Genomic DNA, 10,348 nt, shown 5'->3' on the forward strand with positions numbered 1-10,348 from the left:
GGCCTGGCCTGGCGGACGCTCTGCCCCTGCTGGTGGCCGAGCCCTTCATCACGCCTGGTGCCTTCTGGTGCGGGCGGGGACTTACAGGGGAGGGGGAAAAAACACACAAAAAACCCCCCAAAAGTGACGGTTTTGCAGTCTGACGTCGTAATCTGGTGAGAAAAAATAGTCCTTTCCTGTTATTTTTCTCTTCAGCCCAGGCGTTAACTGTGGGCTCTTGGCCAAAACGAGCTGGTTTACCCCAACATTTCACTGCTCGGATCTGAAGTTCCTCCCACGTACCCAGGAGATGCCGTCTGCCCTTTTGCTGTCAGTGGTGCTGGGTAGGGGGAAGGACGCGACGGGGTGGTGTGCTGCAGCGGGGGGGGGTCTCCTAGCATGGGTCCTGCGGGGGTTTTCTGGTGCTACTTGAAAGCCCCTTTGCTTGGTTCAGAGAGACCAAAAGCACAGACAGCATTTCAGAGCGCACCTATATCCCCTTTCACAGAGCTGATACTGCGAGGCGGGTGGCATCCCTCCAGGAATGTTGTTTTCCCTGGTGTTCAGCTAAAGCTCAGCTGTGCAGTTGCGCTCCTAGCATGGGTCCTGCGGGGGTTTTCTGGTGCTACTTGAAAGCCCCTTTGCTTGGTTCAGAGAGACCAAAAGCACAGACAGCATTTCAGAGCGCACCTATATCCCCTTTCACAGAGCTGATACTGCGAGGCGGGTGGCATCCCTCCAGGAATGTTGTTTTCCCTGGTGTTCAGCTAAAGCTCAGCTGTGCAGTTGCGCTCTTGGCCGAGAACTCAGCTGTAAGTGTGACACACAGGCACACGCACAAAGATGTTTCCATCCCAGAGGACCTCCACAAAGTGCATTTGCAACCTGCAGGGCCCCGCTCCAAAACTCGCTTTCTGACTGGCTTTTTGGAGTCACTGGAAGTGAAGTTTCTGGAGAGACTTGCCCAGAGGTGGGAAGGAGTTTGGCTGTGCTTGAACAAGAGAAGAAGCGCAGTGGGAGGAGGAAGGAAGGCTGATTAATCAGGGTAAGAGGAAGAGAGGAAAATCAAGCAGAGGTGTAGGTTGAGTTGGAAGAGAAATACTGTAGAAACTTGAAAGATCACAAAAGATTTGGGTTGGGGGTGGGTGAGAGTCATGGGCGAAAAGCCACTTGGACCCAGCCTGTTTCTTTCAAAGGTGCTTGAAGTATCTCGACCAATGCCAACCTCGCTCCCCTGCGCGTGGTTTTCTCTTTTTTTGCTGAATTTGGAGCAAAGGAGAAGAGAAATAGTCTCTTTACTGAATAGGTTCTCAAATGCATCACGGCTTAACGCTAAACTACATGGATGGTATTCTTAGCAGCTCGTGACGTTCGCCTTCAGAGCCTTCCATGTGCGAACGCTGTGACTTTGGTTCTCTGTCTTTGAAGTGGGGCTGTCGTTGCTGAGAGGGATGTTTCTGGTAACAGCAAAGTGCTGGATTTCGTAGGTAGTATATCACCTTTCAGCAGCAAATAGAACTTGTTTTGAATAAATGGTCTGTCAGTAGCGTTTGCCTGTCTCTCAATAATAGAAAAAATATAGAAGATGTGCAAAATAGAGTCAGACAGGAAAGTCTCTTGGAAGGCCTAGGTAGGATAAACATTCTCTTGTCCGAGATCATTTTTGCAGCTTGAACCAGCCCCTCTAAATGTTCTCCAGGACAAGCTCAGGTGCTAGAAGAGGAGATGATGTCGGAGGGGTTGGGGTCTCCTTCCCCGAGCCACGGCGCAGATCTGAGCCTTGCCCACTTCTCGGCTGCCTGTCTCCAGCCACACGAAGACAGCATTGCGTCACTTGTGGACAGTTCAGGCTGGACATCACAGCCAGTAGAGCCAGAATTGATACTTTTATCAAACATTTCTTTGTGCTAAACAGGAGAGCTTTGAAATCCAGCTCCTGCTTGCTGCTTCTGATGGCTTTGCGAGGCCTGGGCTGTGCCGCAGTGTCACAGCTCTTGGCTTGGGTTTTACTGTCCAGGTTCTGAGAGGGCTTTTCCTTTCCCCCGCTCACAAGACAGTCAGGAAGGGGTAGAGTCTGCCCTGCCTGTCACGATTTGACTTCTCACGCTGGAAGGCGACACTTACGCCCTTGCGGCTGCCTGACTGGCAGGGAGTAGCACAGCCGTAAGGGTCAGCAGTGCCTGGGGTCTGCCTGGGGACTCTGGAGCAGAGCCTGATCTGCACCAGGGGACTGCCTCGTGGTGTGCTTTGAGAGACAAATAAGGTGCCCAGCAAGCTTAGTGGCTAGTCAGTGTCTCACAATATTTGCCAGCCATTTACTAGTCATCTTAAAAACGCATTGGCCTCTTTCTTGTACCCTCCTCCTTGCGTGGCTGTTTCCAGAAATCTTCATTTCAGCTTGCCCTCCCTCTTCTTCTCCCCAGAGGCCCCTGTTCTCCACCCAGGTTGCTTTTTTCACCTCTTCTGCTGGGGCAGCTAAGAGGGTTGCTGCTCCAGCAGCTTCTCCTCACCTGCCAGCTGGCGGTTGCTGCCCCCATGCTCTGCCCATGGAGCAGACGATGCGAGGTCTCCTCAGCTGCCTCACTGCGAGTCATAGAATCATTAAGGTTGGAGGAGACCTCTAAGATCAGTGAGTCCAACCGTCCACCCAACACCACCGTGCCCACTAAACCATGTCCCTGAGCACCACATCCACACGTCTTTTAAATACATCCAGGGATGGTGATTCCACCACTTCCCCGGGCAGCCTGTTCCAAGGCTTGACAACCCTTTTGGGAAAGACGTTTTTCCTAATATCCAACCTAAACCTCCCTTGACACAACTTGAGGCCATTTCCTCTCGTCCTATCACTTGTAACCTGGGAGAAGAGACCAACCCCCACCTCGCCACAGCCTCCTTTCAGGTAGTTGTAGAGCGCGATGAGGTCTCCCCTCAGCCTCCTCTTCTCCAGGCTAAACAGCCCCAGTTCCCTCAGCCGCTCCTCATCAGACTTGTGCTCCAGACCCTTCACCAGCTTCGTTGCCCTTGGTTGTCGACATGATTGGTCCCAGAGGGCAGAATTGAGCTGCTTGACTTTGCGCTGCAGCAGATCGGGAGCGCTCCCATGCCAACTCTGTGCTGAGATCCTGTCCTCAGACAGAAGCCGAGCCCCAACAAGACAGAGGTAAAGCTACCTGGTGAGAAAGCAGCCTGCAGACAGCAGCAGGCTGCTTGTGCCTGTGCCAGATCAGAGGTGTCTGCTCCTGTTACTGCTTTTGCTGCTGTGGGAGAGTTCAGGGTGCACAAGAGACAGCTGAGGCTGCTGCAGGGAATCATCCCCCTAGCAGGCAGCACCCCACATCTGGCACCAAGAGGGAGCAAAGACCGTCATTTCGATTCCCCCCCATCCTCCCTTCCTTCCCATCTCACCCTTCCTTGAGAGGAGCTGGTGCTTCGCCATTACGATGCAGGAATAGATCATCTAACGGGTCATGGGAGATGTGGGGATTCTTGTACTGAAAAAAAATCCAGCCAGAGCTGCATGTGATCCCCCATCCCACTGCAGCCCTCTCCTACTCAGATACCCCAAATCCACAGTGGTCGCCCCACCTTTTCTTCCCCCAAGGTAACCATTTTGCTGCTGCACTGACTTGACATCTTGATCTAGCCTTAATCGGGAAGCCACATGTATAAGCAGAGCTCAGAGGGATGCCTGTAACGGATTTATTTCCCCCACGTGGGGAGCACAGAAGCTAATGCGTATTGCAGTTGCAGCATCTCTGCCAGGCTTTGGCTTTCCTCATTGCTTGGTGCCCTGTGGTAGTCAGAGCACAAGGGATTTTGAAGAAGTTGAAAACGCCTGGTCTAATGCATCTTTGGGGTTGGCCACACGTGGTGGGATAAGGGTGTGTTACGCAGAGTGCTGACCTGGTGCTTTTTTTTAATCAGCATCTGAATCATCGTAAACAGGCTCATTTGGCAGCTTGCGCAGGCTGGCAGCACACAGCTAAACTCCTGACAAATTTCTCGTCCTCACCCTCTGTGCTGTAGCTGGTTTAGGCAGGAGTTAGGAAGGCACGTGGCATTTTTAAGCCTTCTGTACCCTAAAACTAAAAAACAAAACCCTGAAGCATAAAGCTCTGTTCCCTCTACTTCTCAACTCAGGATCTTACAGCGTCTTATAATGATTTGTTTTACTTCTGCCATACTCTTCCCTGACTTTGTTCTGGGGCCACATTTCTCCTTTCAACTAATCTCCATCTGCAGGTTATGGGCCAGCTTTCACTCTACGGACTGCTTTTGCGGAGACTTTGCTCCCAGCCTCCACGTGCCGTCTCCAGGTGCAAAGAGCAGTGCAGTACCCTGGATATTTCAGCAACTTCTCAGGTGGTGGTTGGTGTTTCAGACTATGGTGTCTGAAGTAGCAGAATGCTCTGTTTGAATACATAAAGTCTCTTGGAGCTGCAGCTCTATAGCAAAAATATGTTTTCATTGTTTAGAATGAAAAAAAAGCAGTTTGGGTTTCTTAAAATGAAAAAGAGATTACTTTTTCCTTAAATTGCACCGTCTCTGCCAGGTTACTTGTAGCTGCTGAGTAGCAGGTAATACCTGACTGCCGTGTACCCCGTGGGTATGTCAGGTCACCTGGGTGCTTGTCTTGAACTGCCTTTGCATGAGGTGGTGTTTGATAGTGGCTGCCTTACGGCTTTGCAGGGAAACAGCAGCCCTGGCTAGGGGAAGCACTGGCACTGCCTCACTTTCAGTAGCGTAAAGGATAGATTAAAAAGTGCTCCGTGTTAGGTGGAAGCCACTCATTCTTCGTCTGCCCTTTTTTCAGTACCTGGAAGCAATTCTGACCCCAGTAAATTGTGATCCATGGCTACAGTGCTAATATGCCGAAGATTTCCAAGACTGAGCAGGGTGACTACGTTTTCGACTACAGCCAAGTGCCAAGCCGAGAGCGGAAGCAGCAGAAGTAAGCAGAAAAAGGAAGAGAACCCAGAAACAGCCAACACCGGAACTGAATCTGCGGCTAAAATCCAGTTGCTGAATCCACTGGACTACAGAGTATTGTATAATCCATCTGCCTATGCCAAAAGCAGAGCTGCCTCCCAGCAGCATGCTGCTGGGAACAGTGGCCAGGCTCTCGGTGACACTTTCACCAGCCCTGGCACCGCACAGGTTCAGCATACATTCGGTACCGCCTCTTCTCAAGCTTTGCCACCCCTCAGAAATGCCCTGCCAAAGCCCAAGTCCAAACCGCTCCTCGAGCAGACCTTCTCGGCACGGCTCTCTACGGCACAAACTAAGGAGGAGGCAGAAAATGAAAAAACAGAAACGCATGACTCCAAGGAGGACCCTCGCGTGTTTCAGAAGGGGAGGCCTGAGTACAGATCTCTCAGCTATGACAAGTTTGAGCTGATAGAGACCCTTCCTTTAGAAGAAGGTGACTCGATTTTACACAGTGTGGCCGTATGCAAGGGCAGCCAGAGCCCAGGAACTATCACAGGTTATTTTCGCAAGCTGAGTCGTTTGCCAGTGGAACAACACGCAGCGTTGGTGTCCGAACCCAGGTTTAATACACTGTGTCGCTGTGCTGTCAAAAACATCAGGCTGTTCAGTACTTCAGACCTCATCGATATTTTAAAGGCTTGCGTTCGTTTGGTGGTTCCACCCACCCACCCTCTGCTGAACGCGTGCGAGAACGAATTCTGCCGGCGGGTGTGGGACATGAACCTGGACCAGCTGCTGCTGGTGGCTGATTGCTGGCGCTGTCTGGAGCGTAGCGTGCCTTCCTACCTGAGCATTTTGTTCAGCTATGCCAACATGCACTGGAAAGACCTCACTTTGCCTCAGTTTGTTCAGCTTGTTTATATCATAGGTGAAGGCCGGAGGTCACCCACGGACTTGATGCAGAAGGTGGAGAGTACGATTTTGAAGTACTTGGACTCCTTCACCTTGGAGGAGGTGGGTGCCATCTGCTTAGGGCTCTTCAAGTCCCTCAGTGGTGTCTCTGACCACATCATGAGAAAAATTGCAGACAGAGTCTCCCTGCAGATGGAAGACATGAGCACTTACGCTTTGGTGAATGTGCTTAAAATGCTCCGCTACACTCGCATGGACCACTTACCCCTCTTGAAGGAACTTGGGAAGGTTATTCCCACTCGGATTCCTACAATAAACATCCAGGGCATCATGCACATCACTCTTACGTGTTCATCCCTACACTACTTTGACGAAGGTGTTATGGCTGCTGTAGCCCTGTCTTTGCCTTCTAAGGTGACTTACTGCCGAAGCAAAGATGCTGCCAAGTTTTTGTGGTCATTTGGATGCCTGGACTATGAACCTCCGAACGAGGAAGAGTTTTACTCCAGCCTGATAGAGCAGATGCATAGAAAACTCCATGAATTTGGGAAGTTTCCGGAGCACCTCCTTACTGGTTTGCTTGGCCTGGCATTTGTCAAACGCTTCCCAGAGGAGCTGATAGACTATGCTTTGAGGGATGAGTTTGTCCAGAAAACGAGAGGTAGTAAATATGAGCTTAAAAAGGACCTGTTCACCCTTAGTAAGAGTGTTGAAATTGAGTGCCCAAGCTACCAAGGCAGCCGCCTTCCACCTCAGCTTTATCAAGAGATTACCGAGATGCTTATGAATTTTGCAGAGCAGGAAATCTATGTCAGGCCTGAAATTGTGGAAGCCACATCTCTTCTCGAGAGCGTGTTAGGTGGCCCCGAGTATGTGAAAAACCATATGATCCTGCCTCACACGAGATCGAGTGATCTGGAGGTTCATTTGGCCATGGATGGACATCCCATCCCTTTCAACTTAAAAGACTCTATCGCAGATAAGAAACTAAGAGACATCGGAGTTAGTCTAACGGATGACTTAATGACTCAGCTTATAAAAGGGAGATCTAATAGCCAGTCTCCCGTGGAAGTGGAAAATGAAGCCAGGACTCCTGGTCGGGAGAGAGGGGAAGAAGCACAAACACCACGTGCAGGGGATCGTGCTGCACTTTCAGGTGGAGCTCTTATTGCAGATGCCAGGTTGCAAGTTGAGCCTAAATCGGGGTGCGGTTTTGAAGCCCCCCCAACTCTTACACTGAATCGGCAGCCTCGGGGGGTGAAACTGGCTATTCAGGTGTCCAACCGAAACCACTACTGCTGCTACTCCAAGCGACTCTTGGGGCTGCACTGTTTGAAACGGCGGCAGCTGCAGCGGCTGGGATATGTGGTGGTTGAGCTTCCCTTCTGGGAATGGTTTCCTCTGCTCAAACGCACGCGTTTGGAGAAACTGAGCTACCTCCATTACAAAGTGTTCGACCCAGCGCTGCTTAGCAGGGCTGCCTAGTCTGGTGTACTGCTTGCTCAGAGGCTGACACAGCCTCCCAGATGCATCTCTCTTTCTGATTACTGATTAAAATGGTCTCTGAGTGTTGGTTAATTTTTTGGCAGGTCCTTTGTGTGCTCAGGCTGCCTTGCTAAGTTAGCCAATTCTGCTTTGCTGACAGTCATGTGTCCCTCGTTCTGCTTTTGTACATAGATCCTCAAGTGCTTCCATGACAAATAAAAACTACTGTCCTATTCATTTTTCTCTGTGATTACTTTTTCCTCCGCCCTAAGTGAAAGTGGATGGATTTGGTGACTTTCTGAGAGCAGAACAGTGTCAATGCTGTTGTGATATCTGGGAGAGAACTGGGGTGTTTTTCAGTCATGAGGCTGACCTGGGTACCAGAAGCACACATACATATTTCCTCACTGTTTCCATCACCGTCGAGCTGGGGCTGGTGGGCACGCGGTCAGAGTTTCTGCTTTAGGAGCTCTGCGTGAGCAGGGCAGAGCATGAAAGCTGAGCAGTGAGATGGAAGCTGGGTCTGAGGGTTGGGGTGCTCTGACCCTGAGACATTAATTTCTTGCTCAGCCCTCAGTGATGCCTGGGCAGAGAGGATTTGCATCCCGTTGACCCTGTTGATAACGTCTGCCGCCAAATGGGGCCCACAAATCCGCCTTGAGGTGATTCCCCTGCCTGGGTGACGATGAGTCCTGTGCAGACTGGAGTGCAAACTCCAGCTGTGTGGAGCATCTGCCCTGGAGGCAGCCGGTTTCACCCTCCGTCATCGTGTGGCTCATCGTGTTATTTTCTTGCTCAGGATGGGGCCCGGTGTCCAATTTCTGCATGCTATTCGCAGGACAGAGTTGCTGGCTTCTTCCTGAGCTTTCAGGTGGTGGTTCTCTCCGAGAGGTGCACAGGGCAGGCTCTGCATCTGACCAGAGCTGCAGGGATCATTTCACATGGAGCAGCAGGTGAAACTCCCACTCCCGCGGCAAAGGCAGCTGAGCTGTTCTGGCTATTTTGCAGTGCGGCGTTTCAAGGCATACTGAGGTGGTGGATGGGGAAGAGAGATGGCAGTAAGCAGGTTGCTGTCCCAAGACAGATACTGTATATTAGCTCATTTTGGCTGCCTGGTTTAAAATGTCTGGGCTGGTTTTTTCCTCTCCCTCAAGTACCCAGCATTATGGAGCACCTTACTTCAGTGTCCACTATGCACGTTCCTTATTGCAGCAGCTCCCTAGTCGTCTGTAGGACACCAGGAAGGCACTTAGTGACTAGCTCCAGAAAGCCTGGTTTTGAATGAGTTGTCCAAGACCACAGAGGATCTTGCTGGCATAGAAAAGTACGGAGTACAATCCTTCAGGTCAGAATTTCACTGCTTCAGTTGAAACATTTTCGTTCACCTTAGGGAAGGCACACACCCGATAGATGGGACAGTTGTGTGACATCCTGATGGCACTTCATAGTCTTTGAGTCCTTTGTGATCTTTGAGTCATTTGTTTTGATGAGTAATGACTTCAGTAATGCGGTTTTGTGGGTGTTGTATTTTTGAAGTGTTCGTAAATTCAGAGCCTCCTTCGAGCCACAACCACCTGGGTTGTCACTAGCACAGGAGACCTCCACACAAGTTTGGGGCGTAATGGCAGCAGTAGCCATGGGAAGCCACATCCACTGCCCTGTCCCATTCTTCTTCCAGAGCTTTTTACAGTCTGCATTTCCCCAGCTCTTGCTTCAGCCCAGGCTCTTTGCCGTAGGGGTCCTGGGCTCACTGTCCCCACCTGATCCTGGCTCCTCCTCTGGTCGGTTCTCTCACCTGCTTTTGCCTGTCCCTGCTGATTCTTGTTCCCAGCCTGCTTCTCTGGCCTCAGCCAGGCCCTTTACCTTATCACAGTGTGTCCAGACAGTTCTTTCTTTCTTTACACAGAAGCTTAGTCCTAATCTCATTCCATTTAATCTGTCCCTTTGCCCCCACTGTCTGTCTTCTGAGTTGCGTTTTCATGGGAAGAGTAAAAAAACCACAGCCCTGGCTAAAAGCAACTCGGTGACCAACTTTTGCTGTGAAGCAAGAGTGTAGCAGAGCTTTTCAGAAGAAGGTGACTTGGACATGCAGAATAATGTGTTTTCCTACTGAGATGTTGAAGCTGGAAAAATTAGTCTGAGTTGTTTGTCAGGGTCACAAACAGATAGGAGAGAATCCTATAAAATATACCTGTATATAAATACGTAGCTCCTCACGCTGCAGAACAAGGAGCAGCTGAATTGAAAGACGGCAAGTTTAGCGAGAGAATAAATTGTCTGTAATTAACCAGAGCTAATTGCCACAGAACATTAAGAGTATGGTAGAAAAGGATAGATTTAGGATGCAACCTCAGTAACAGCCTTAGGCTTGGAAGAAGACGTGAGTCTGTCCTGAGGAATGACTTGCACCCATCCGTGATTTCCCTGGCACGCTGCGGAAGAGGAGGTTGCACGACCGCGAGGTCCACAAGAGAATTTGGCATCCGCCGTAGGCAGGATCTCAGTAGGCAGTGGCTCATGAGAAGTGAGTTCTTAAAGTGATGAGTTTGCAGGGATGCAGAGGTGAAGGTGCCTCTTCTCGCTCACCTTCATTCAGGGAAGATCTCACCAAGACTTGCCAAATGCGAATTCACCAGTCTGGTCAGGTTGGAAGGGAGAAGTCTTCAGCCCAGGAAAAAGAGATGTGAGAAGAAACAGAAGAGAGAGCAAATCTTGAGTCATTCTGAGAAAGGGATCAAAGAGAGTTGATTTGCCATTTTTTGTAATGCCAGCGATAGGAGGGCAAGCTAATTTACCAGGCAGCAGGTTCAAAATGAACCAGAAGCTGTAGCTTTGTCACACAGCCTGTAGTTAAACCAGCAATCTTACTCCCACAAGATGCGGGTGCCAAAAGGCAGACCAGTTCAAAAGCCTATTTGAACAATTCTTCACTGGCAGCCCTATACTGGAAGCCTGTCAGGCTCAGAAAGCCAGGAAAATAATACTGGAGGAGCATTCGTTTCTGCTTGCCCCGTTCCTGTGTTCCCTGTTGAGCAGCAGG

At 50.4% G+C, this 10,348-nt stretch overlaps 1 protein-coding gene across 1 annotated transcript; it reads left to right on the forward strand.

Moving 5' to 3' along the window:
• The first annotated feature begins 4,719 nt into the window (after nt 1–4,719).
• Nucleotides 4,720–7,308, forward strand: FASTKD5 (FAST kinase domains 5). Its single transcript, XM_009588109.1, has 2 exons — nt 4,720–6,919; nt 6,980–7,308. Exons 1-2 carry the CDS (start codon nt 4,834–4,836, stop codon nt 7,306–7,308), a joined length of 2,415 nt encoding a protein of 804 aa, XP_009586404.1. The 5' UTR covers nt 4,720–4,833.
• Nucleotides 7,309–10,348: the final 3,040 nt, after the last annotated feature.

Source organism: Fulmarus glacialis, unplaced genomic scaffold, assembly GCF_000690835.1.
Source record: "Fulmarus glacialis isolate BGI_N327 unplaced genomic scaffold, ASM69083v1 scaffold42561, whole genome shotgun sequence".
Lineage (NCBI taxonomy): Eukaryota > Metazoa > Chordata > Aves > Procellariiformes > Procellariidae > Fulmarus > Fulmarus glacialis.